General features: G+C 54.2%; 2 protein-coding genes across 4 annotated transcripts; one reads left to right on the top strand and one right to left on the bottom strand.

Moving 5' to 3' along the window:
- The first annotated feature begins 406 nt into the window (after positions 1-406).
- Positions 407-13,047, top strand: TADA1 (transcriptional adaptor 1). Its single transcript, XM_014528525.1, has 8 exons — positions 407-492; positions 1,061-1,152; positions 1,390-1,455; positions 6,395-6,492; positions 8,018-8,227; positions 9,615-9,766; positions 11,046-11,208; positions 11,606-13,047. The coding sequence occupies exons 1-8, from the start codon at positions 407-409 to the stop codon at positions 11,756-11,758; spliced, it is 1,020 nt and encodes a 339-aa protein (XP_014384011.1). The 3' UTR covers positions 11,759-13,047.
- Positions 13,048-14,192: 1,145 nt separating this feature from the next.
- POGK (pogo transposable element with KRAB domain) lies at positions 14,193-27,042 on the bottom strand. Of its 3 annotated transcripts, none has more exons than XM_014528534.1 (6): positions 26,663-27,042; positions 25,817-25,950; positions 21,123-21,249; positions 20,420-20,518; positions 17,484-18,956; positions 14,193-15,899 (listed from the first exon to the last, which is right to left on the bottom strand). In XM_014528534.1, the coding sequence occupies exons 2-5, from the start codon at positions 25,946-25,948 to the stop codon at positions 17,497-17,499; spliced, it is 1,818 nt and encodes a 605-aa protein (XP_014384020.1). In that variant the 5' UTR covers positions 25,949-25,950; positions 26,663-27,042; the 3' UTR covers positions 14,193-15,899; positions 17,484-17,496. The 3 variants fall into 3 exon arrangements, with proteins under 3 accessions (XP_014384020.1, XP_005880560.1, XP_014384019.1); XM_005880498.2 differs by having other exon boundaries at positions 26,878-27,042; XM_014528533.1 differs by lacking the exon at positions 14,193-15,899 and adding an exon at positions 15,906-16,207 and having other exon boundaries at positions 26,878-27,042.
- Between the last annotated feature and the right edge of the window lie 6 nt (positions 27,043-27,048).

Raw genomic sequence — 27,048 nt, 5'->3', positions numbered from 1 at the left:
TGTTCATAGTTTTTTTTTTAAACTGTAGTCCGGCCCTCCAGCGGTCTGAGGGACAGTGAACTGGCCCCCCGTTTAAAAAGTTTGAGGACCCCTGCTTTAAGGTCTCTCTTAGCAGCTCTCAAATCTGCAGCACGGCAGTATTAGCTGGAGCCAGTCACACTTTAAATGCGCATGTTAGATGCAGGTTTCTGAAGAGTAGTGGCCTCTTAGAAGGGGACAGTGAGGACGGAAAGGGACAGCTGTGCTTTTGGCCACTTGGCTCATGAGTCCAATTCTGTGACTACCTGTCAGCGCCTTTCACGGAGGACTTTCCTCCCTTTCCCACCGGTTGGTATGCTGATTGCCAGGTGCCCTAGTCCGCAGGGGTGGCCATAACAATGCCACGGACTGGGGGACCTAAACGGGCATGTATTTCCCACCGTCTGGAGGCTGGAAGTCCGACATCAAGGGTCAGCAGGGCCGGTTTCTTCTGAGGCCTCTCCCCTGGGCTCGGTGATGGCCGTTTTCTCGTGTCTCTCTCTGACCTGTCTCATAAGGACACCAGTCACGGTGGGGCAGGGTCCACCTGACACCCCCATGGAAACTGCGCCCCTCTCGAAAGGCCTTGTCTCCAAATAGTCACATTCTGGGGTGGAGAGCAGGGCACTCACCCTCACACTAGGGCAGTGGTTCTCAACCTTCCTAATGCCGCGACCCTTTAATACAGTTCCTCATGTTGTGGTGACCCCCAACCATAAAATTATTTTCGTTGCTACTTCATAACTGTAATTTTGCTACTGTTATGAATCGTAATGTAAATATCTGATATGCAGGATGTATTTTCATTGTTACAAATTGAACATAATTAAAGCATAGTGATTAATCACAAAAACAATATGTAATTATATATATGTTTTCCGATGGTCTGTGAAAGGGTCATTCGACCCCCAAAGGGGTCGCGACCCACAGGTTGAGAACCGCTGCACTAGGGAGTAGAAACTGTCCTCAGGGTGGACGAGGTTAGGTGGACGCGGGGAAGAAACAAAACCTGTGATTCTTCATACTGTCTCTGCCCCTGCAGATACTGGGCCAACCTGAAGCTGTGGTTCAAGCAGAAGATCAGCAAAGAGGAGTTTGACCTGGAAGCTCATAGACTTCTCACACAGGATAATGGTAAAATAACTACCCACCTGGGGGGCTTCCCAGCTGTGCAATAAATTAGTCTTTTCACTTAAAAAAAATAAAAGTTTGATTTTAGTGGCATATAAGGCCATTTTAATAATGTGATATTTAAAATTAAGTGTAAAGAATGGCAGAACAGGGGATACCCCAAATCCTTAAAAGCTACGCTGAAGCAGTGGTTTCCTTTTAACTATCGTGTATTTGACCTTGCCCTCCTCCCTTTTACAGTGCACTCTCACAACGAGTTCCTCCTGGCCATTCTCACTCGGTGCCAGATTTTGGTGTCTACCCCAGGTAAGGGAGCGGCAGTACGCCCGAGACACTGGCTTCAGCTTCCGGAAACAGACACCTGTGTTTGCAAGCGAAATGTTCTTTGAAGGGCTGAGAAAGGGGTGGTGTGCTGGTGCAGATTCCTTTATGGCCATGTTAAAGCAGGACTCTCCCTGGACTCACAGCACCTTTGGTCATGACTCCCCACCCCACTGGACTTCAGACACTGAAGTTGTGCGAAGTGGGGAAGGGCTGGGCGGCCAGGATGAAGAAGTGGAGGCCAGTGCAGGGAGGGCAGCAGCGGGGGTTTGCATAGATGGAGGGAGTGGGGATTATAACTTGTGGGGAACCTGGGCTTCCACTGGTGAGATACTGGCACCTGGAAGGTAGGTTAGAGCTTCCACATGTGTGTTTGGCAGATTATTGGTGGAAAACAAAGGTCTTGGACAGCAGCCTGGTGGGAGGTTGAACTAAACAGGTGTTGATAGAAACACCCACCCCTGTGTCCCTAATTGCTTGGAGCTTAAGTGGTACAAGCCACCTCTTTCAGCCATCTTGTTTTAATCAATTCGTCCAAACCAAATAATTGAATACATGCAAAATTTGCCCCATGATAAAACTTAGCCTGGGCTCTTGTTAAAAAGTGCATTCTTAGGTACCTCCTGCTGTCGAGTAAGTTGAATTTTTTTTAAAAAGGGCTATGGAGATGCTGATGATCATGTATTAAAAGCCCATATTTATCTAGAAATGGCCAGTGTTTTGTATCATCCATCCCTGTGCCAACCCCTATTGTGTGATAAAGAATTCAGGAAAGGTCGCCTGGAGCCCAGTTTCTCCTCCAAGAAGTCCCCATTGGGTGTGTCCCTAACCCTCACCTGCCCTCACAGCGCGGGCTCACACGTGTCAGGTGTTCGTTCAGCTTAGAGTGGACTTTGGCCGGGTGGATCATAGAGGTGATCACTTTGTTGTGAAAACCTAATTTGATCAGAGAACCAACACCGTGAGGATCAGATCTTGCTTTTGAGGCAGATCTTACTTTTGAGCGTACTGTGAGGCGCCACACACCCAAGAGATAAGGGATCTGAAATGAAAACCCTGGTTGAGTGGAGACCTGGGTACAGGTTTAGCTTAGAGCAGCGATTCTCAACCTTCTGGTCCTTTAAATACAGTTCCTCATGTTGTGACCCAACCATAAAATTATTTTCGTTGCTACTTCATAACTGTAATGTTGCTACTGTTATGAATCGCAATGTAAATATCTGATATGCAGGATGGTCTTAGGCGACCCCTGTGAAAGGGTCGTTCAACTGCCAAAGGGGTTGCGACCCACAGGTTGAGAACTGCTGGCTTAGAGAAAGGAGCTGCCCTGACTGGTTTGGCTCAGCGGATAGAGCGTCGGCCTATGGACTCAAGAGAAAGGAGCTAATTTATTGGATGGTCTTAGCTTTAATTTGTAAAATAGAGACAGTGATGTCGAACCTACGGGATAATAAATAAATAAATAAGCAGACGAAATAACAAGTAAAAAGGTGCTTTTAAAAATACAAAATGCTTGTGCCTTAGCCAGTTTGGCACAGTGGATAGAGTGTCGGCCTGCGGACCAAAGGGTCCCGGGTTCAATTCCGGTCAGGGGCATGTACTTTGGTTGTAGGCCTGGGCCCTGGTTGGGGCTCGTGCAGGAGACAACCAATCGATGTGTTTCTCTCACATCGATGTTTCTCTCTGTCTTTCCTTCTCTCTTCCACTCTCCCTAAAAATCAATGGAAAAATATCCTCAGGTGAGGATTAATACACACACAAAAACCCACAAAAATGCTTAACAAATATGGAGAGTTATTAATAAGTATAGCTGGTTGACCTGAATTAAATAAAACCTTTGATATTCTTGAATGTTTATTATTGGTTATTTTTAGATAAGTAAAGAAACATTTGGAATCTGACAGATTATTTCTCCATCAACACCCCAAATATATTTTCTTGAAATGAAATTATTTAATATTGGCTAGCAACAAAGAGAAGGTTTCTGTTACAAGTAGAATATAGAAATGTGGGTCTGTACCAGCAGCCCTTGCAGGTGAATTACAATGAGCTTGTATTACTTTGACTTTTTTTCATTAACACCAAACAAGACGGTTAAAGAGAATAGTGCAGAAGGTTTTACAATGAAAAGCTTCTTCCCACCCTCATCCTGTTCTGAAAGACAGCTATGCTTGTGTTCTGTTCTGGGGCCTTAGTAGCTCCTCATACAGTATGCTTATTCTCTCTCTACATACACTGACCTTAGACGAGTGTTTCATCATCTTACTGCTCTGTGTTTTGTGAGATTTCCTCAGCTCTTCTTTCAGCCTTTCTGTCTCATGCATCCTTCAATTCAACATTTCCATAGAATCTTCTTTTGTGTTACAGATATGTGACTTCTCAGAATTCTCTGAGGATACCAGCTAGGCGTGACTTGAGTCCTCTGTGTAGCCTGGATTCTTTACCTCTCGAACCTCTATTTTTCGTTTGCTTAACTTGGTCTTTCTTAAAGTGCTTCAGGTAGATTATTGTCAGACACCTGGGGTTTCATATTTAAGAAATAGAGGCCTGGTACACGAAATTCGTGCACTGGGGGTGTGGTCTTTCTTAAAGTGCTTCAGGTAGATTATTGTCACACACCTGGGGTTTCATATTTAAGAAATAGAGGCCCGGTACACGAAATTCGTGCACTGGGGATGGGGGTGGGTGGGGACTGTCCCTCAGCCCAGCCTGCACCCTCTCCAGTCTGGGACCCCTCGGGGGATGTCCGACTGCCAGCAGTTGGACATCCCTCTCACAATCCAGGACTGCTAGCTCCTAACAGAAAACCCTGCAGAAGCAAGCCTCCCTCTGTGACTCGCCTGCCTGCCAGCCTGATCGCCCCCTAACCGCTCCCCTGCCAGCCTGATTGACACCTAACTGCTCCCCTGCCAACCCGATCGCTCCCAACTGCCCTCCCCTGCAGGCCATCTTGTGACGATGTGGGGGCGGCCATCTTGTGACACGAGGGCGTGATGGTCAATTTGCGTATTACCTCTTTATTTTATAGGATGGGCTTCTTCCTTGGAAGCCAGCTACCTTAGTAAACCCTAGAGATGCTGTCCCTTTAACTTGAGCCCTCCGTGCTCTCCCCACCTGTGTTAAGTTCCACGTGGATGGCAGTGAGCAGGGCTGGCCTCACAGCAGGTGGGCTGCCCCAGAACTCAGACGGCCCGCACTGGGCTAAGGTAGCTGTCTGAACAGGGCACCTGCATTTCTGCTCTGTACTGAGTCCGTCTGGGGGTAGGGGTTTGTGTGGATGACTTTTGCCTGTAGACCTCCCACCGATGATATTACGGGTCCCTCCTGGTGCCCGCTGCACTCACCTCCTCCAAATCCTGTCCTCCTGGGCAGGTTGACTCCCGCCTCACTGCCTGCCTGTGAGGAGGTCTGTGGCGTTGGTTTGCTAGCTGGGTCATGGCCAACTCATGTCGGCTCTGTAAGCCAGCACCGTTCAGCCCCTCGTGGACATAGGGACAGCAGCTGACGGTCCTCCCTCTGTGACACGGCTGCAGGGACAGCAGCTGACGGTCCTCCCTCTGTGACACGGCTGCAGGGACAGCAGCTGACGGTCCTCCCTCTGTGACACGGCTGCAGGGACAGCAGCTGACGGTCCTCCCTCTGTGACACGGCTGCAGGGACAGCAGCTGACGGTCCTCCCTCTGTGACATGGCTGCAGGGACAGCAGCTGACGGTCCTCCCTCTGTGACATGGCTGCAGGGACAGCAGCTGACGGTCCTCCCTCTGTGACATGGCTGCAGGGACAGCAGCTGACGGTCCTCCCTCTGTGACATGGCTGCAGGGACAGCAGCTGACGGTCCTCCCTCTGTGACATGGCTGCAGGGACAGCAGCTGACGGTCCTCCCTCTGTGACATGGCTGCAGGGACAGCAGCTGACGGTCCTCCCTCTGTGACATGGCTGCAGGGACAGCAGCTGACGGTCCTCCCTCTGTGACATGGCTGCAGGGACAGCAGCTGACGGTCCTCCCTCTGTGACATGGCTGCAGGGACAGCAGCTGACGGTCCTCCCTCTGTGACATGGCTGCAGGGACAGCAGCTGACGGTCCTCCCTCTGTGACATGGCTGCAGGGACAGCAGCTGACGGTCCTCCCTCTGTGACATGGCTGCAGGGACAGCAGCTGACGGTCCTCCCTCTGTGACATGGCTGCAGGGACAGCAGCTGACGGTCCTCCCTCTGTGACATGGCTGCAGGGACAGCAGCTGACGGTCCTCCCTCTGTGACATGGCTGCAGGGACAGCAGCTGACGGTCCTCCCTCTGTGACATGGCTGCAGGGACAGCAGCTGACGGTCCTCCCTCTGTGACATGGCTGCAGGGACAGCAGCTGACGGTCCTCCCTCTGTGACATGGCTGCAGGGACAGCAGCTGACGGTCCTCCCTCTGTGACATGGCTGCAGGGACAGCAGCTGACGGTCCTCCCTCTGTGACATGGCTGCAGGGACAGCAGCTGACGGTCCTCCCTCTGTGACATGGCTGCAGGGACAGCAGCTGACGGTCCTCCCTCTGTGACATGGCTGCAGGGACAGCAGCTGATGGTCCTCCCTCTGTGACACGGCTGCAGGGACAGCAGCTGATGGTCCTCCCTCTGTGACATGGCTGCAGGGACAGCAGCTGACGGTCCTCCCTCTGTGACATGGCTGCAGGGACAGCAGCTATGGTATGGAAAAGCAAGCTGTCATCCTGAGAGTAACTTTGGTTACAGCTAGAAAAGGAAGTGGAAGGAATTTGTGATTTTGTTTAGAGAAGCAGAAAAAGAAGATGTGAATTTGTTTTTTATTGATTTACATTATTTGAGCATTCCATACTTGTTTTTAGCCCCAAATGAAAACACTTAACAGTTTCCGACTCATGGTTTTCTCTCACGGTCCTTGCTTCCTGTCTCCTAGAGGGTGCCGGCTCCTTGCCCTGGACAGGCGGCTCCGCAGCCAAGCCCGGGAAGCCGAAGGGAAGGAAGAAGATGTCTTCTGTGCGCCAGAAATTTGATGTAGGTTGTTCGCCAGTAGGTCTGGGTAACCACTGGTTTAAGTTTTTAAATGAATATGAAGTTACTGGTAATTGAGTTGGGAAATAGGGGGCGTGCTGTGGGGGAAAGGTGTTCCTATTTGTGAAGTTGGTGCCTGAATTTTTCTAATTCTGGTTTGTTCTGCATAAACATTAATGTTCTCAATAGTATCCGTGATTTGGAAGCTATGCCTGTGTTCTTTCTCTGAAATGTTTCTCTGGAGGGACTGGTGTCCCACGGTCCAGGAGGCCTCAGGCCGCAGGGCCGGGGCCTGGCAGTGCCCAGCAGCCCAGGCCTGTCCTGTGGGCCAGAGAGAAGGCGCAGGGGCGTTTGGCTGTAGGATGTGTACACATTTAGAGAAACCGGCTTTTTCCTGAGGGAACAGTTTCCTTAGTCTCCCTGCTCTCGGTGTTGACGGGGAAGCCATGGCTCTGGATTAACACCACAAGCACCGATCCTGCCTCTGCTGTTTCAGCTCAGCAGCATTCCACCTGGAGGCATCCGGACCCAGGGAGGCCTCCTGCTCACACACATGCTGGTGTACAGTGCCGCTTCTCCCCTGGAAAATGGGAAAAAACAAGTGTTGCTTTTCTAATACAAACTTCAAACACGTTAGCTACAAAGTGTTGTACGTTGTGCTTAACCACAAGCTGCCAGGGCCCGTCTCTGGATGGTGACGAGAGTATCAATGGGCTCTCAGCTCTCCCAGAGGAGGCCGAGGCTTTCTGAGCAGAAAAACGATTGAGAAAACGATTTTAAATAATGAGGCTGGCGATGTGTTGTTGAGAATTGGAAGTGGAAGGCAGTAGTAACTAAGTCACACTACACTACACAGCATTATCTTGGAGCATTTGCTGTTAGGTCTGTCCTGTTGGGTAGTAAGATTTTCCAGGCTTAACTGAAGGGTTGATTATGTCCTGATACTTTCAGAACCTGCCTGCTAATGTACACTTCACACACTCTCACTTGTTTTGAATATAGTTTTAAACCAGGGGTCCTCAAACTTTTTAAACAGGGGGCCAGTTCACTGTCCCTCAGACCGCTGGAGGGCCGGACTATAGTTTAAAAAAAAAACTATGAACAAATTCCTATGCACACTGCACATATCTTATTTTGAAGTAAAAAAACAAAACGGGAACAAATACAATATTTGTATTTGCATGTGGCCCGCGGGCCGTAATTTGAGGACCCCTGTTTTAAACCTTCTCCCTGATTGTTACTCTAGCACAGAGCCGTGTGCTCTGTGGTTACAGAGATGCTAATTATTAGAAAAATCGGCTATGCATGCTAGCGTGCTCCCCTCAAGCCACGCCTCCATTATTTCCATGAAACACGCGTGAGTCTGTGACTATTTGTGCATGAGGCGTTGCTTTCTTGTTTTTCACCCCGGTGGCGTGGTCCTGGTGGCGTGGCTCTGTGGGCTGTGCAGTCCAGGACGTTGTTACTCTTGTTTGCGTCTCGTTACTCGCCACTGTAATGAATAACTTTGAAAGGTTTTCTTACTCAGCACAGATTCCAGCCTCAGAACCCCCTCTCGGGAGCCCAGCAGTTTGTGGCAAAGGATCCCCAAGATGACGATGACTTGAAACTGTGCTCCCACACAATGATGCTGCCCACGCGGGGTCAGCTGGAGGGGCGGATGATCGTGACGGCGTACGAGCACGGCTTGGACAACGTCACCGAGGAGGCCGTGTCGGCTGTGGTCTACGCCGTGGAGGTGGGTTTGCTGGTGGCAGAAACAGGGTTGCGTGTGATGAGCTTGTGTGTGTTGTTGGAAGTTGCTGCTGCAAGAAAAGACCCCACATGTCACTCTGATCTCAGAATTGTCATCATTCACGTGGTTTTCCTCTGAGGGAGAAACGCATCGCACTCCAGGCAGGTGCCTTCGCTTTACAGGTGAGCTTCCTGGAGGTGACTGGTGTTCGAGCCCATGTGTCATCTGTCAGCACGGGAACAGTTTTTAAGGGGGCAAATGAGATCGAGAGTCCTAGGGACTAACTCACGGGGTGTCGCTGTGTCTGGCATTAGGAGAGCTCGACGTGGTCTGCACAGTGGGTTCCTGTCGCAGACGCTCCGTCACGCACTCGGTTTTTCACGTTGTTACCGGAGAGTGTCCCTGGGGCCTGGAGTGCACAGGCGCTCCGGGGACGCTGGGTCACCTTGCACTTCTCTGGGTGTCCCTTTCCTCACCTGGACCTCAGAGATGTAAGTTACAAACGTTAAAATGAGCTCCGTGTGTGGAAATTATAAACTGCCATGAAGTCCTGATGGGAGAGGATCTCACGGGTGCCATTGAAATGCCATCCCCGATCCCGACGACAAGGGCAGGCGGGGCCGAGCTGTCACAGCGCCAGCCCTCTTCTGTACTTGGCTCTCATGAGGTGAAGGGATGAAACCCCGATTTTTCTCTGTCCTGTGTACCTGTGTTTACATGGCTCCTGAGAGAGCCACGGTTCTCTTCAGGGAGCGGGCTCAGTGGGTTGGGCATTGGAACCCAGAAACCCCAGAGCTTGAGACTTTTTAAAGCAAGTTTCAAGGTGGGTGCCTCTTTTAAAGAAAATTACTCACTTTTGTGCTTTTATTTAAAGCTATCTGAAAAGCATCTTTTAAATTTTTTTTATTGATTTCAGAGAAGAAGGGAGAGAGAGAGAGAGAGAGAGAGAGAGAGAGAGAGATAGAAACTTCAGTGATGAGAGAGAATCATTGATTGGTTGCCTCCTGCACGCCCCCTACTGGGGAGCGAGCCTGCAACCTGGGCACGAGCCCTGACCAGGAATTGAACTGTGACCTCTCCTTGTTTATAGGTCGATGCTCAACCACTGAGCCATGCTCGCCGGGCTGGAAATCATTTTTCAGATTTAGAGATACGAAACCTTTTAAAGTAAATTCCATGTAGAACAAGCCCACCTGAAGTAGAACACAGTAAAGCAGCCCACCCCCTCCTCCTGGCCCCTCTGGTCTGGCTCCTCAGTGAACCTCGTGTGGCCCGGCACGGGCGCCGCTCCCCTCCCATCGGCTGAGTCCTGTGGGCGTGAGCAGCTCGGGAAGTCTGAGGATTTGCTCTTAAAGGGGACTTCATGCTGTTTTTCTTCTTGTTTTTACAGAATCATCTTAAGGACATATTGGCATCGGTTGTATCAAGAAGGAAAGCATATCGGTTGCGAGATGGTCACTTTAAATACGCGTTTGGTAGTAACGTGACCCCACAGCCGTACCTGAAGAACAGCATCATGGTGTACAACAGCTTAATAGAAAGGTATGCGTGGCTGTGACATCCCAGCCTCCATTCCCGGCGGTGACACTGCTCTGTGTACCGACCGCTGTCAGATAATGGGTTGGTGCGACCGTAAGTCTGAGGGACCCTGAGAGCGGAACGGTTTTACTCATTGTGTCGTTCATCCGCCACTTGCCACAAAGTTCTGTCCAAATGTTAAGCCTTTGGGAGAGAAAAACACTCTGTTTCCTTGTGGGAACTGAAGTGACTGCATTTCTGCAAGTGCTGGGCTTGGTGCATCTGGTCATGGCGACTGGGAGATGTTCGGAGAAAACAATTGGGGAGGCGGGAGCGATGCAGGTGCAGGGTGACAGGGAGGGAGGTGGGAGGAGAGACAGTGTTGGCGCCACGGGGAGGGGCTCTGCCAGCGCCGTTCCTGCCTCTGAGGACCTGGGCCGCAGCTCCTCACCCTGGGCGCACTGTGTAGGTGACGAGCAGTTCTCAGTCTCCTGCAGGCCTGTGTTTGGGATTACTTATTCTCATTTGTAAGTCATTCTAGAGAAAAACAAACCAAAAAAGGGGGCTCCTGCGGTGGTGAATTCTGGGGACAGCGTCCCTGACCTGCCAGGCGTCTGAGCCGCCTCCCCTGCGCAGTCACCCAGGGCTCGGGCTCCTCAGGTGGGCTGTTTCCGGAGCAGGGCTGCCTCTGTCTGGGGCCCACGCTGTCCTCCGCGTCACCTCCTCAGTGTGGCTTCACGCCTGCGTGTTCTGCCGCAGAGGGTCTGCGCTGTGTCCTGGTGCTGAAACTATGCCCGCCTTCCCACCTATTGCACCTGCGCCCTGGGGACGGGCCAGATGGGTTAGTTTCCCCAGGGCCTGCATTTGGCCTGTGGCTGCCCTTGTGCTGGCCATGTCTTCTGGCGGGTTCTCCCTGATCCTGTTGGTTCCAGCACATCCACCTTCTTCTCTATGTCAGTGTTTTGTTTCCTCTTCCTTGAATGAAGGTCTGTTGTGTTTTTTCAACTCGAAGCTCTTTAAGGGCAGGGAAGAGTCTTGGCTTTGTATCTGGAGTGTAGTAAATATTTTAACATGTGGAGGGAGGGGGTCAGTAGTTGCTCTACATTTTGTTTCCTGCGTGCCAGATGGGCTGCCTTTAAAAATGAAAATTCTACTCTTCCTCTATGCACTCACTAAAAAATAGCTGGGTTCCTACTTCCTTTTAGATCTTTTTAATGAGGTGCATCCCTGCAGCCCGTTCCTAGTCTCGCCGTTGGGTGTCTCCTCGGAGTTGCTGGGTGTTTCTAACATCCTCTGTTTTCAGCCCTCCAGCCCTTCCTGCCCCCTGTGTCAGCCAGAACGCAGCTGCCCACCTGCACCCCGACGATGCGGAGCAGCAGGCCGCACTCCTGCTGGCGTGCTCCGGGGACACCCTCCCCGCACCCCTGCCTCCCGTGAACATGCATGACCTTTTTGAAGCTCTGCAGGTAACTCCTGGCTCCTGAAGGTTTTCCTGGGTTTATGGGTGGCATTCAGGAGCTTTCGTACTTCCCGGCCTTTCGTTTTTCAGTTTGGGCTGTTTTCTGTTAAAGCCATTCATCCCCCCTCATTTTTAAATCCTGGGCCCAAGTCCTTCCTAATTTCTCTCCCATCCCCCACACCTCCCCAATGAGAGAAAGAAGAGGGGAAAAAAAACCTTGTTCCCTTATTTCTATTTCAGAACCTTGTTATTTCCTGTTTTCTTGTTAGTTGGCTTGGGATTCATTAGGTTCTGGCTTAAAGTTTGTAAGTTGTGTGTCTTTTGTGTGAGTGTTTTGTGGATCTAAACCTTTTACATGTTAGAAATGTCCTGAGTGTAACTGAGACCTGTCATGTTCGATCCAGGTGCACAGAGAAGTCATTCCCTCGCACACTGTGTACGCGCTCAACATCGAGAGGGTCATCACGAAGCTCTGGCATCCCACCCACGAGGAGCTGCGGCAGGACCAGGTGCACAGGCAGCGCCTGGCCGCCAAGGAGGGGCTTCTGCTCTACTGAGTCGTCCCCTGCTCTGCCGAGTCACGCCACAAACATACTGATTACTGAGCATTGAATGTCTCGGGTCCACACTTCAAGACTGGAGTGGACGGTGTAAATATAACCTTTCCTATGGAAATGTGACATTGAGTACATTTTGTGTTGCTACTGTGAAGCCATTAGTAGAAATCTGACTTCGCGAGGGACCCATATCTGTGTGTGGACGTGTCCCCGTAGGGTGGGCTCTGAAAGTTGCCTGCGTGGGAATGGCCAGGCCCTGAGGTGCCGGGTCCTCTGGTCTGCGTGTCAGGTAGGTGACCTCCTAGAACAAGGACGCTGTTAGAACTCTGCCCCCGTGACCTGCAGGACACCCGTGTGTTCAGTGGCATCCTCTGCTCAGTGTCCGGCAGGCCCAAGTTTCCGCCTGCCTCCTGAGAGAAGCACGCTCTTGGAATTCGGTTGCAGTAACCTACAGTGTTAACAGTCAGACGCCTCCCTCAGTGACCAGTCTGATTGTCAGCAGATGTTATCTGGCAGCACCTACAAATCAATACCACTCCGAGACAGTATGGCTCAGGCAGCCTGTGCTACTGGACAAACGCCACAGCAGACTCTTAGAATGAATTCGTTAACCTCATGAAATGTCTCCTCGTGACTCAAGTTCTTCATTTAGTTCATATTCCCGGATGCTGACTGGCAGGCTCACCTATTCATCGTTCCCATAGGATGTTTACAGTTTATGTGAACATGTTGCATTGTAATTGTAATTCCCCAATTCCTGTGTCTATCCTTTCAAACGATAAAGTGAAAGTAATTTACACTTGGCAGTGTTACTGACACCCAGGGTTTTGTTTTTTTTTTTTAGAGAGATATTGCTTTTTACTCAAGAGAAAGTGCTGGTGGATATGCAGTTGACTCCTGAACGGTGTGGGTGTTAGGGGCGCCAACCCCAAGGCATCAGATATGCACTTACAACTTGTGACTTCCCAAAACTAAGCTACCCCTCACTATCCATGGGGGATTGGTTCCCGGACCCCCCACTGATGCCAGAATCCTCGGATGCTCAGGTCCCCGATACCACATGGTGTAGAGCAATGTAGACTCCCAACCGCAATCTTTAGTCCAGGTGTTCATTGAAGAAAATTCATGTATATGTGGCCCCACAGTTCAAACCTGTGTTGTTCAGGGTCGGCTGCATTAGAATGAGTTCTGTGGTTTAGTAACATGTATAAATATGTACAAATGGGAAGCTGGCTCTGTGTGCTGGATTTTGTACCTTAACTGTGACAAATAAACCTTTTGGGAGAAAACTGTGTGTTTATTAAACAGATAAGGGACCCTGCCTTCTGCAGAAACATGAAAAGCCCTGTGGTGAGACCTTAGCAAGACGTTTCAGAAGAATGTTCTAGAGGGAAAGATTAAGGCATGCCATCTCTTCTTCTGTGGTGTGTAGATTAAACAAGACTGAAAGGAAAGTCAACAGCTGAGTTTCAGTTGCTGACCTAAGTCAGAAAGGCCCTTTGGACTTACAGATGAGCTAATACTGGAGTCGCGGGTTTGGAGGAACTGGAACCAGTGTCTAACCAAACGTTTTGGACTACATACACCTGGGCCTCAACACTACATGTGTCCAATTTTGTGGGTTCTGTGGGTGCAGAGGCAGCCAGGCCAGGTCTGCGGCCCACTGAGAGGGCAGGTTTCATCTCTGCTCTTGGATCTAAGTCCCTACAGGCACCTGCTCTGTGGACCAGAGGACTCCCTGAGCCTCCTGTTCTGGGCCCACTCTCTGAGGGCAGGAAGGTAGGGTAGATTGTCAGGAGTGATTTTACTAAACACACTCATGAAAGGGCACATGGAGGGTTTGACATGCTTTCCTTTCTAAAAGGCACAGTTTCTGTGGGTCAGCGTGCTGGCACGTTTTCACTCATTAAAACCCACAACCCGCCCTGACCAGTTTGGCTCAGTGGATAGAGCGTCGGCCTGCAGACTGAAGGGTCCCAGGTTCGATTCTGGTCAAGGGCATGTACCTTGCTTGTGGGCACATCCCCAGTAGGGGGTGTGCAGGAAGCAGCTGATCGATGTTTCTTTCTCATCGATGTTTCTAACTCCCTATCCCTCTCCCTTCTTCTCTGTAAAAAAAATCAATAAAATATATTTAAAACCCACACCCCTAACGACTGCCTTCCTGATTCTGGTAACGTACCATCCCTCACAGCACCCAAGCCAGGACTGCTTGAGGGGAAGCTGTTTATGCCAGCCCCCGCCCCAGTCTAACACCACACATTTGCTTCCCTCTGTAAAGACACCATTCCTGGTACTGCCATCCCACGAACAGACCCTTTCGATCCAAGGGTGTAACATTTATTGGTACAAGGGGTGAGAAAGGATGAGTCATTGTTTGCAATGTGGCTTTTCACAATACTAGCAGGTGAGCAATAAAGACACCACCACAGCCTACGGTCTTTACTATCAAAGTTTATTGTGGGCCATTTTCTACCTACTGAGGAGTAAGTACATCTATGTCTCAACATGTGCTGTCGTCCCTCAGGGTCACGGCCACCCTGCAGCGCAGCTGTCCTGGGCTCCGTTAGGCAGAGGCTGTCAGTGGAAGCAGAGCCGTCACTCCAGGAGCATCCCAGAGCAGCAGCCGAAAGGCACCGCCCATGGGGTAGAGACGGCGGTATTGGCGGAATGAATCAGGAGTTGAACGCATTTTCCACGCATCTCGGCCAGAGAACTGTGGCTCCGATGCCGGATCCCCAAATCAGGTCTCATAAGCATGCCCCACGCAAGTGAAACAGCAGCGAGGGAGGTGCCGGGAACCAGGGAGGTGGAGGATAAATTAAGTGGAATTGGAGGGGATGGAAAGTTCTGGAATGCAAGTAGCTGGGTGTAGATGCCATTTGAGATGACGAAGAATTCGGCACAGTTTGCCAATGGGGCAATTCAAATATTGAAAGTTATTCTGATACCAGAAATTAAGTGAGATTTCCCCTTTGGGAGGAACACTGGTTTTTAAAAAGGGGGGAAAGGTGTTTCATCAACAGGAAAATGAGTACCTGAGTAGAAGTAGGTGGCTCAAGATGCCAAGAACAGTGTCGAGTAGGAATGAAAGGGTGTACAGGAGGGAGACGTGGAGGCCTGTCGCAGGCCTGACGTGGAATGACATTTCTAGCAGGGGCTTTGTCTGCGAGGTGCTGGCCTGTTTCCTGTAGCGCAGATAGCGTTGAAGGAATGTTTCCATAACACTCAACTTAGGTGGGAATGCAAACTACTATAGTGTAAAGACTCAGAGACCTCCCACCTCCTGCAGGGGGAAGGGTTCGTCTCAAACAGCTGTGGCTGAAGGCCCGCAGCCTCTCACCACCCTCGTGATAAAAATATTAAAATGAACAAATCAAACGCCAGGAGTCCATGAGCCTTGTACCATGAGCACAGCAGGCAACTTCTGCTGACTTGTGCAGGCGGCCTGAGAAAGGGGACCTGTGGCCTGAACGCTGCCCTGTGTTAAATAGAACCATAATGAACCCCCAAGCTAGCTGCCCACCTGGCTGGGAAGATTAATAAAACAGCATCGTTTGCTTTAACCTGGATCTTCCCCACTAACCGAGTTTGTCTATAGAAAAGCCACCGGCTGGCACCAGGCCAGTGGGTCTGAATGTTGTTGTCATTAGTATCTCCTTTTCCTAAAAGAGGAAATGTGTTAAGTACAAAAACGACATGTTTCTACACAGCCTTCTCCGCAGTCCTGACCTGCTGACGGCAGGCTCCACGGGAAGCATTTTTAAAGGCAGAAGAAACAACAACTTGAGGTTTTTCTCCCCAGAAAGGACGCGGTGGAGTGGCCGACGGCGAGCCCCGTGGGCGCTGCACAGCTGTCTCCTCCAGGCGATGCCTTTTCATTTCCCACAGGTTCCTTCTGGTGGACACTGGAGTCACCTCTATAAGAAACGGGAGAAGCAGTTTCTTTCCTAATCACGTCTCTGATGAAACGAAGGGTCCCAGACTTCTGTGACCCCGCGGGTGCGGGCTGTGTGGGTGGGATGCCCGGGCGCCGTCCAGACTGGCCTTCCCAGCCCCCCGGCCTGGCGCGGTCCCTGTGTCCACACTCCAGCTCTCCTCCTGGGTTTCTCCCCAGCCGCTTCAAGCACAGTCCCATTTGCTGGAAGAGAGAGGACCTAAGTGTGAATTAACCGGGGACTTTGAATAGCGTGTAACTTTCAACAAGTGTAATTATTCCATTAGTCGGATTGCTAATAGATGAGGAGGGGCCGTGGAATGCCCACACGTCTCCCGGATCCCCGTCCACTGCTGCGGCGACTCAGAAAAGAGCCGCTGCCCAGAGCGCGCGCATCCAGGTGAGCGGGCTGGTGGGCGACACGTCAGCACCCACGTTCCTCGGGCACAAGCATCGCTCTGTTCCCTCCCCCCTTCTGGCAACTCGGACCCAGTCCTTTGGGTGGCAATGAGCTTAGAACATAAAAAATGCACAAAAATGTTACCTAACAAGGAGAGGAAACAAGGTAAAGTGAGAAAGGGATAAACACTCGCTGTAAGTCAGTGCGATATGCAATGGAGATGAATGGTTAGCGGAAAGGGAGGCTGAGCCAGGGGTGGGAGGGGGACAGGAGAAAAAGGCAGCTTTGGCGATTTCGAATGTCGTGGTAAGAACTGGGCTGCACTGGAGTTCTAGGGAGCCCACGCTGGCAGCGGGCCCCGCAACAGAGCGCCACTGGATGCAGGGGCAGGGAGGACACGGGTCTCCTGGCAGCTCGCAGGGCACAGAGCCTTCTGTTAGCATTTCATGTGGAGGAGGAAGCAGACAGCACGGAAACACCTCGTCACACTTTAAAAGGAAGTTTAGTCAGGACTGTTCCAGGTCCCCCGTCCAGTAACAGCCGCTTCATATTCAATACGCATTGTGTTTGGAGGGACAAGTAACTGACAGAAAAACAAGAACCAGAGGGTAAAGCGAACCCTTGTTCTTCTGTGTCCCCTCCTGTCTGCGCTTCTCTCCAGGTCGGGGCTGGTGCTCTCTGCTAGACCCACTTCCATCTGAGCCCTTTCTCCTAGACTCACCTGAGCCGCAGGCCTGTTCCCCACCCTCCGCCCATTGTCCTAGATATGCACCTGCTTGTTATTACCATTTCCTGATGTAAAGATTCCATTTAAAAGTATCTTCCTTCAGACAGCTGAGAACTACGAGAAATTAACTGCGCCCCCCCCCCTTTTTCGTGAAAGTCGTTATGAAGAGGAAGATGTTGGCAAACTTGTGAGAAGCAAGCACAGGTGACTACTCCCACCTCCCAGGGGTCCCACAGACGCCCCCCCCCTCGCCCCCGGGGCAGACCCGAGGCTGAGGACGGGGCTGAAGGCAACTTGGTGTGTCTCACGTCCCGGACCTCCTGGCCAGCAAGGAAACAAGAAGTGGGCTTTTCAGACAAAACTTCCTTAACCCGGCGGTCAGACCATGCTGCTCAGCCCCGGCAGCCAGCATCAGAGCTGAGGTGCTGTCCGCAGCTGACCAGCCCTCGGTACAGGATTACATGCAAGGGCTCGGGTCCAGCCACAGCACTAAGGACACAGGAAGCCCAGCGACCAGAAGCCCAGCGACAGGAGTTTCACATGAAGGAGACGCCGCCAGTGGCCTGCACCCCAGCACTGCATGTGGGCTCTAGGGGTCTTGAAAAGGGGGAAAGCGCGGCGAGACAGGCTACCTGTGGACACAAACAGGTCACTGGGTTACCTGAGCCGTGCAGTCAGTTGCTCTCTGTCCTGCTCTCGGCAGGCAGCTCCCCTCCGCCTGGCAGCTCGCCCTCGATCTCCCACAGGACGTCGTCTTCGTCCTCCAGGCTGCTGGAGATGTGGCACTTGCGGAACCCTTGCACGATGGCTTCGCTGGAGATGCTGTTCCACGCGACCATGACCCACTCCAGGAAGAGGCCGAGGGGCGGCTTCTTGGCGTTCCCGGTGGGGCTCAGCGCCAGGTTCCCGGCCAGAAGCCAGTTGGAGTACTGGGCCCGCACGCTGTCGTTGAGCGGCTTGTAGACCACCACGTCCAGCACCTGCAGCTGCGAGGTCAGGCCACCCGGGATGATGACCATGTCGGTGTTCATGCGCTCCATGCAGCTCTTCACCGAGTCGGTGGCGTGGCCCCGGAAGCCGTTCAGGATCAGCATCCCTCGCTGCTTGGGCACAGCGCCAGTCCGCCGCCGCCACACCACCTCCAGCCAGTCCTGCATCAAGTCCTCCGTCATCCAGCCGTAGCGGTGGCAGCGGATCTCCATCCCGCTGGGGAACTTCCCGGGGGGGATGTACGTGCCCCGCAGGATGATGTAGGGAGGCAGCTTCCTGCCGTCGGCCAGGACCCCCAGCATCGCCGTGATCTTCAGCTTTTCCCTGCCTGGCGTCTTCACCAAGACGGGCTTTTCGCCCTGGTTGTCCACGGTCACCCTGGAGGGCACCTCCAGACAGATGGGCGTCTCGTCTGCATTTCCCATCTGAGCCACCTGGTAGTCGTGCGCCCGGCGCAGCGCCAGGACACTGCGCTGGTAGGTGATGAGCTTCTCCGTCAGGTCTTCGGGCAGCTGCTGGGGCACGGGCACCTTGTGCCTCAGGGACAGGTCGTACCTGCGCATCATCCTGCGACACCAGCCCAAGCTGGCCTTGAACCCTTTCTCTGGAATGTTCATCTCCTGGGCGATCTCGAGAGCTTTCAGCTGCATGGCCTCCCGGGTGATCGGGTCCCCTTTGGCCTGCATGTACCGGACATACTCGGCCACGCGCTGGTCCACCAGGGCAAAGCGCCCGTTCTTGGGGCCTCGGAACGCCCGCCGCATGGCGTGGGCGTTCTGCAGCTGCGGCTTGACCTTGCGCCAGTCTCGCACGTTCTTTTCCAGCACGCCAAACTGTTTGGCCGCCTGGCAGTTGTTGGTGCTCTCGGCGAACTCCACCACCATCAACTTGAACCCGGCGTCGTAACTGCGGCGCATGCCCCGGCTGAACTGGAACTTGGCAGCCAGGTCGTCAGCCGAGAGGTCGTACCCCGGGAAGCCCATGGCCATGTAGAAGGGGTACCCCTCGCTCCACTCGGGCAGCTCGGGGAAGTCCCGAGGCAGGCGGAGGCCAAAGCCGTCCAGGGGCTGTGGCGAGGGGAAAGGGGACACCGTGTGCATCGGGCCGGCCCAGTCTGGGGGCTTGACGTCAGCCTCTTCATTTTCTGGAGACAAACAGGAAGGGGCGAAGGTAAGAGCAGTGAGCACAATGATGTCCACCCGGTTCCTGATTTTGTTGGTGGAAATGCCAAGAGTGGAAGTCAAGTGTGTCAAGGGAGCTGAGCTAGAGAGGCAGGGCTGAGCTGAGCACAGGTACCGAGCCTGAGTCGTAATCTGGGGCCACGTTTGGGTCAAAATGACTCCCATTTGGGTGTGAAGTCAAATACAGCCCGCACTGCCAGACCACCGAAGGGTGTGGCCTTCCATGGCTGAGCCACACATTGACCCAAGAGGCTCTGCGGCAGGAGCCACACTCAGCAGGGCTGGGCTTCTCGGGCAGCGAGTGGTTCTCGCACACCAGCTGGAACCGGTTCCCTGTGTGTTTATATGTGGAGGGCCTCAGAAAACTGAATATGATCCGGGGAAACTGCCATATCTCACCCAAACTGAGATGTCATCAGTTGCAAGAGGCATCATCACTTTAAGAGGCACTCTCAATTTCAGAGACGTTCAAGTGGCTGAGGGGGGAGATGTCTTAGAATCAATGAAATATGGCTGTTTAAACTCCGACTTACGGAGAGAAGGCAAGTAAAACCACCTGGCTGCTGGGAGCCGAATTCAGCCAGCGCTACCCTGCTGCCATGTTTCTTGATGAAAGACTGTGTGCTTCTTAGACCTGTTTGCTCAAGCGTGTGCTCCGCCCGGTGCTGCTTGTCCATCAGGGTGAAGTGGACAAGGAGCCAGGGCAAGTAACTCTGGGCGCGTGCCTGTCGCATGTGTTCCCCCATCGCCAGAGGGGTACAGGGCACCCTGAGGTGGTGCTTGTCCATCAGGGTGAAGTGGACAAGGAGCCAGGGCGAGTAACTCTGGGCACGTGTCTGTCGCATGTCTTCCCCATCGCCAGAGGGGTACAGGGCACCCTGAGGTGGCTGCAGGCCCCCGGATGTGCACTGGTCTCAATGCCACTCAAACTTCAGTTGTTTCATCTGCCCACACGGTGGCGCACTGAGACTCTTACCACAGCAGACAGAGGAGCAGGGAGGCTCAGAGAGTGCAATGAAGTTGCCTAAGGCCACACAGCACTGGAAGGGAGATTTTCAAACTCCAAAGCCCATCATCTCTCTGCCTTGCACCCCTGCCTCACTCTCACGCACCCCATCGAACGGTGGTTCTCAACCTTCCTAATGCCGAGGCCCTTTAATACAGTTCCTCATGTTGTGGTGACCCCCAACCATAAAATTACTTTTGTTGCTACTTCATAACTGTAATGTTGCTACTGTTATGAATCGTAATGTAAATATCTGATATGCAGGATGTATTTAGGCGACCCCTGTGAAAGGGTCATTTGACCGCCAAAGGGGTCGCGACCCACAGGTTGAGAACCGCTGCCACAGAACAAACACGGAAACTGAAGACCCCACTTCCCATGCTCCCGCGGGATGGGTGCGGGTCGGCTGGATCACGGTACCTGCGACGCTTCCTCCTGGGAGCGGCCATCGGTCTGCATTCTGAGACTCCTCCTCTCCATCCAGCCGAGAGATCATGTCTGGCTTCGGGAACGGGAACTCTGTCCAGAGGAAGTAACCGAGGCTCGGAGCACCGTCCACATCAGTCCTTTATCACACTCACCCCACCCACTCCTCACTATGGACGTTTATGAAAAACATGGAAAAGGGCTCGGGACACGGGGAGAGAGAGGGGATGGGAATGGGCCTGTCCAAGGGAATTCCTGGGTCTCTGCTAACGAGGCCTGGCCCCAGCAACCCGGCGTCCCTCCAGTGGCTGCAGCCTGGTTGCCTGACTGTCAGCGCTGGGAGGGAGCCGGGATGCTTTGGGGCATGTCCCCAGCTTCTGAGGCTGCAGGAGTGACAGTGAGCCAAGGAGCAAGTGATGCTCAGGCCCAGACCCTGCGACACCTCTGAGGTTCTGTTTTTCTGATACGAACATCTGGGTTGCATGAGGTTCTGAGACCAGTCCAAGTTACAGGGTAGAATGACACAATATTTATATCCCTGCCTGAATCAAACCCGGGAAATTAAAGGCACAGGTGTTGAGGGGACAGAGGCCAAGTCTGGAGAGGGGGTGCTGGTCCCACCACCCAGGAGACGTGGAAACGCTCTCTGGGCTCAGAGCTTCGGGAGGCAAAGGGACACACGATGTTTGTTTGTTACCCAGCGACAGCACCGTCTCGTAGTTCATCCTCATGACCTCCCGGTACAGGGCCTTCTGGGACTCCGTCAGAACTTCCCACTCCTCATCGGAAAAGTAGATGGCCACCTCATCAAACAGGGCCGGCACCTGGGCAGAACAGCCTCTCTCAGCGGCTAGCAGGCACGCAGGTGACTCACAGGCCATCCTCCGGGAGGGGCCTCCCCAGGGAACCAGCTGTCTGCCTGCACACAGGCCGCTAGAGGCAAAATAGAACCCAAGCACAGGTGCCCGCACCCCGAGTGGTTACCATCCCCGTCGGCTGGCAGACAAGGAGAACAGACCTCCCGGAGAAGCCCCCAGTCCCCAACCCCCCATGGGAGACCCTCCGCACGCCAAGGACACCCTGAGAGCGTCGCTCCCGCCCGCACCCCCTCCCGTTTGTCACAGACCCTCAGCGGGGGCTGGTCTGAGTGTGAGTTTGATGGGTCACTGCTGTCTGGACCTCAGTGGTTTCCGGACACTGGTCTCCATTTCCCACTGGCCCTAGTGCTGGACTCTGAACCCAAAGCAGCCAGTGACAGAAGGGCGGCCTTTCCCAGGAGCACGGGCAGGAGAGAGGGCCAATGACAGCCTGGGTGGTAATGAGACACCAGAGCAAACGGGACCCCGCTCGGAGCCCTAAGGACGAGGGCTGCCCCCTGACGTCCCCTGCCGGGAGGGGACGCCGGGCAGCTAAGGCGGCCACACCACCCACACCAACCCGGCTCGCTTATTCAGTCATTTGCTTTCATTTTTACTCTGCCTTTTCCTTTCGGTCCCTCAGAACCCTACCCCAAGGTCACCACATTCAGTGGTAAGGAGTCACTGGACCGCCTCCTTCAGGCTGGCTACCTTGACTACTGCTTTCAAAGCTGTTCCCAAAGCTGGAACACGCTCGCGACACGCAGGGAGCACTCCCAGGGAAAGCCTGGGACTAACTCACTGCCCCCGCCACCCCCCCACACACACACACACACCACCACCACCACCACTTCAAATAAGCAAGGAGGAAGCGGGTTCAGAGAGGACTCCTTTCGGTCCAAAGCCACGCGGCCAGTAAACGGGACCGAGCTCTGACTTCCAGGCTCCGGCCGAGTGGCCCTTCGGTGCCCAGGCCTCCCCCTCCCCTGCCTCCGTGCTCAGCTGTCCCCCAGCAACTCATCTCCGCTCTGCCAACCCCCCACACAGGTTCTCCCTCAGCCTCCCAGGTCCCCCATTCCTGGCCTGGCCAATACCCACCCTCCATCCAGGACTCAGCCTAGACGTCCCGTTCCCGGACCTGGCTGGGTGCCCACCTCCACGTCCCTGCCCTGCCCTGGGCCCCATCCGCAGTGGCACTTATCACACCGCGCCCCTGGCTCCCGCATCTGCTTCTCCCACTAGAACACAAGCCCTCAGAGGGCAGAGCCTGGCGCCGCCCGCTTTGTTCCCCTGATCACTTAAACATCCTTCTGAACAAAAGGTTTAAGCAAATACTCTCCAGATTTCCCTTCTCTTGCTCCACTTGGAATAGTTGCAAATGATTTTACCTGACACAAAACCGGACCTAGACTTCGGAGTGAGCGGACCAAACCCCACGTGTGAAAACCAGGAGGACCCAGCGCTGGTCCCAGCTGCCCACCCTCCTCTCACCTCCCACTTCCCAGCTTCCCACCAGGCTCTGTGGCCTGTCCCCGAGGAAATGCCAGGTCCTGGCCATCCCTATTTATAGTCCCTTCCCTTTGCTGATAAACGGATGCAGGGCTGCCTGTCCTGTCACCTCCCAGGCGCAATCGATTCGTAGAAGGCCGCGCGCCCTGGGCCCAGTGCAAACATCCGGCGCCTGAGCTGGGAGGGCGGCTGGGGGCTGGCGCGGGCTCATCTCTTGGTTCTTATGTCCGAGCCACAGAGCAGCTTCCAACAAGCCCACACTATGCTGCAGAGGCACAGCCCGAGGCTCAGATGTCCCTCACAGCCGCCCCGGGGCACCGGGCAGGGCTGCACCAGGCCCTGGCGGGCGCCTCCCTCCTCCACAGAGCCCTTCTCTCTGGCCCAGCACAACAGAAGCAAACAGGGTGGCCGGGCAAGACTCAGGGGTCGGCAGCCCGAGGTCACCGGATGCCCCTCCTGGTCTCCAGGGAGGGGCGCTCAGCCCTGCCCTCCTCCCTCCACTCAGACCCTCCCTGCTGCCCCGCAGGCTGTCCTCCCGGGGCTTATCTCCAGGGTCAGTGCCTGCTGCGCCCACACACACCGCCCGGCCCCAGGGAAGGCGGCGGGGATCTCGGAGCAGAGGGCAGTCCTGCTTTTGTACATTATCTCACTGAGTCCCTCACATGACACACAGATATGGGGGTCAGCATCCTGCTTTCACGGGGGAGGAACAGGGCTGTTAAGTTACACGCCTGGAGTCATGGAGGGAAGTCTGACCCAAAGCCTGTGCTTTCTCTGCGCTCAGGCCGCGCCCGGTGGCTGAAGGGGCCTCCGGCTTCCCCAGGAAAGATGCTCCAAGCCTTGTCCCCCAGCGCCACCAAGGAGAGGGCTCCAACTCCGCCAGCACACTACGTCCTCCTGGCCCGGGCCTGGCCCACTTCTCACTCCTCATCCCCACGCGCTCTCAGTTCTGGCTCCGGGACCTGCTCCCAGCTCTGCCCACAGCTCTCCTGCCCCAGCTTCTGATCCGGCCTCCGCGCCGGGAACACGAGCCCCTCGCTCCCCTTGGAGGGATCCACTGGTGACGAAGGCTGGGTTCACAGTCCGTCTCCTTTTCTCTCGACGCTGCATTTCCACCCGGTTCTCCTACGGAGCATTATTCCAGCATCCAGCACGGTGCTGTCTGCAAGGTTTCCACTGATCACCCCACACACTCTCCACAGAGAAAGGGATTCTCTCCCTCCCCGGGTTGAATGCCCTCGGGCAGGGTTTCCAACCTCAGCAGGGCCGACAGTGCTGCCCAGACCATTCTCCGTCGGGGGCTGTGCTGTGCACTGAAGACGTTCAGCAGCGTGCCAGCCTCTGCCCAGAAGATGCCAGCAAGACCTCGCGCCCCCTCCCCGACTCATGATGCCCAAAGACGTCTCCAGATTTAGCCAAATTCCCCAGGAGGGGAGCCCACTGAGCAAGCCCGGGCCCAGGCCCAGGCCCAGGCTGCCTTCTGCAGGAAGCCTCTTAAGTTGTCCAGCGTGAGTGTGAGGCCCCCAGGAGCTGACCTCCACTGCTGCACCCCGAATACTGTACTGTCGTTTGCTTCCTTGTCTGCTTTGGGAGACCAGCGACTCCGTGAGCCTGGAGGCCTGTGTCAATAGCTCCAGCACCTGTGCTCCCAACTGATATCCTCCTTTCCCAGGGGAGTGTGGCCTTCACCTTGGACATGTCTCACTGTCCGACACTCAGACACCCACTTCCACTGCACCTGTCTCCAAGGCCCTCCAGCCCCTGAATGCGGGTGGGCTCACTTAGCCTCAAAGCCCAGGGCTCCCAAGGCCTGGAGGCCATGCGCCTGGTCTCAGCTGCAGGATCAGGCCGGGAGAACAGGTGGGCAGAGAACCCAGAAGAGACAGGGGCACGGCGACCTCCACAGCTAGACCAGAGCCTGGCGGTACGTTGTCTCTTTACTTTATATAGTTGAGATGTACAAAATGCATCGCTTGTAAGGGTCTAGCTCAGGAGGCGTTTTAAGAACAATCAGTGTCCATGTGTATCCTTGGGGCAAAGGGCAACCTCCCTGCACCCCAGTTCCCTCAGGTGGGCGGGGCGCCGGGTGACGGGCAGCACCATGAGTCTGACTACAGATCTCACTGGAAACAAAGGATGTGATGACACTGATAATGCTGACAGCACGGCAAACGAAGCAGAGAACAGGAATGTCAGCTTGTTGCTCATTTAAAATGTTTACCATCCACACGCAACTGCCAGGAAGTCCAGTAAGTCCTGTGAATAATTGTTCCTAATATAACTCCTCTTCTTACACTGACATTTTTACAAGTTTACCAAGTTCTCTCCACTGTTCTGTTTGGATATGCACCCCATCCCCAGCTGTCGAGCCCGGTCCCTGCATCCAGGCCATGGGGGTGCAGTCTTCCGTCAGCTCCGTGACCCCAAGTCTCGCTGAAAGTGGTTCCCTTCAACCAGCCGCAGGGGACACGGCCTCTCTCCTTCCCTGTGAGGCCCCTCCTGCCCCAGCCTGCCCAGCTCAGTTTAGAAAAACCCCCACACTCTGATATCCGATCACCCTGACCTGCCTTCAGCTAGAAGCCCTGGTCCTAAATGCTTTTCATCCACGGACCCTCCACGCTGTAACCCCCACTCCTCTTTACTGTATTTGGTGTGAGCCAGGTCGTGTCCACTTCTATGACTACACTGTGACCCCTTTCTCAGTAGCCCAGGATGACCCTTCCTTCCATGGTAGCGACTGTCAGAGCATTCTTTTCTGTAACACAGGTCAGCAAACAGGGTGTCCACAACGTGCTGGCACTGAGCAGGGTGCGGGGACCCAAGGGTGCGGAGAGCCTGGGCCTTGGCCTCCTGGACAGAAGGGCCTGCGCAGGTAACCCGCTCCGTTTCCACCGCACCTTTTAAAGCCACAGCACTGTTTTCTCGGGAATGGGAACACCTGGGCTGGGCGGGGCTGTTTTTCCTTCCTCTGTCCGCTCCAGGAGGAGGCTTCGCACAGCCGTGTGGCCCCCGAACCCTGACTTACCCACGCGCCCTCGGAGCAGATGCGGACCTTCTGCATGTCGGTGGAGCCATCCTCCAGTTCCGGGCTCTGAATCTGTTCTTCGCTTTCCTCCACTTTCAGGGTCAGATTCAGAGGGATGGCTGTGGACTCCATGTCTGCAAGCAAGACTCATTCAGAAAAACCAGGCATGGCCTGAATGGGGGGTGGGGTGGGGGGGCAACTCCGCCTACACAACCTCTTAGCCCCAAGCTCTGCTGGCCTGGAAGGAAGGGAACAGTCAGGCCTGAGGAGGAGGGGGGCACCAGAAGGCTGGAAGGAGGGGCTGCAAGCAGAGATCATAGGTGGCTGCCTTCAAACATTTAAAAAGCTCTGTGGGCCCTGGCTGGGTAGCTCAGTTGGTTAGAGCACCTTCCCATTCGCCAAGGTTGCAGGTTCAATCCCAGGTCAGGACACATACAAGAATCAACCAATTAATGCGTAAGTAAGTGGAACAACAAATCGATGTTTCTCTTTCTCTCTCCCTTCCACTCCCGCTCTAAACTCCATCAATAAACAATTTAAAAAGCTCTCTGTGGAGGAGACCAGCCTGGTTCTGTAGGGACCCAAGGGCAGAGCCCGCCAATGGGTAAACATTCATTCTGGGAAGATAGCAGCGAAGGGCAGAGCTCAGGGCGTCACCCAAATGTGTTCTCAGCCCAGGGGTGTCGCTTCCTATCAGTGGGGGTTCTGAAGGCGACAGGGCACTTGCTCCACTGGCCGTTCCTACAGGCCAGTCGGGCAGCAGGGGGTTGTTTGGCTCAGAATCGCCATCATCTGGATTTTCCAGATTCAGAGGTTCTGCCCCGAGCAGGCTCAGAAAGCACTCTCTGGAGCCGTGACACTGAGGGGCGACACCGGGGAGCCAGCAAGGTGCACAATCTGCTGGGGCCCGGCCCTGGGCCCAGCCCCGCGGAGCTGCCTCGCTGTCGCCGGCACAAGTGCCCTCTTAGGGGAGCTCGGAGGCGGTACAAAGGGCCGCGCTCCTGCCCTCTGGGGCGGGCAGTCCCAGGTGGGCAGCGAGGGCGCATCTTGGGGGCCGCAACCTTCCGGGTGGCCGGGGAAAACATCGCTCCCGAGTTCAGAGTCGGCTTCTTCCATATTTCCTTAAAGGACGGGCGAATGCAGCTGAGAAGGGTCTGGGGTACGCGGAACAGGCTTCAGATCCTGGAGCGGGGCCCCCAACTTGGCTGCGGCCTCCCCGCCGGCTCCTGGGC

This window comes from Myotis brandtii, unplaced genomic scaffold (genome assembly GCF_000412655.1).
Source record: "Myotis brandtii unplaced genomic scaffold, ASM41265v1 scaffold64, whole genome shotgun sequence".
Classification (NCBI taxonomy): domain Eukaryota; kingdom Metazoa; phylum Chordata; class Mammalia; order Chiroptera; family Vespertilionidae; genus Myotis; species Myotis brandtii.
Note: the sequence above shows the minus strand (reverse complement) of the source record. Positions and strands in the feature narration are given on the sequence as shown.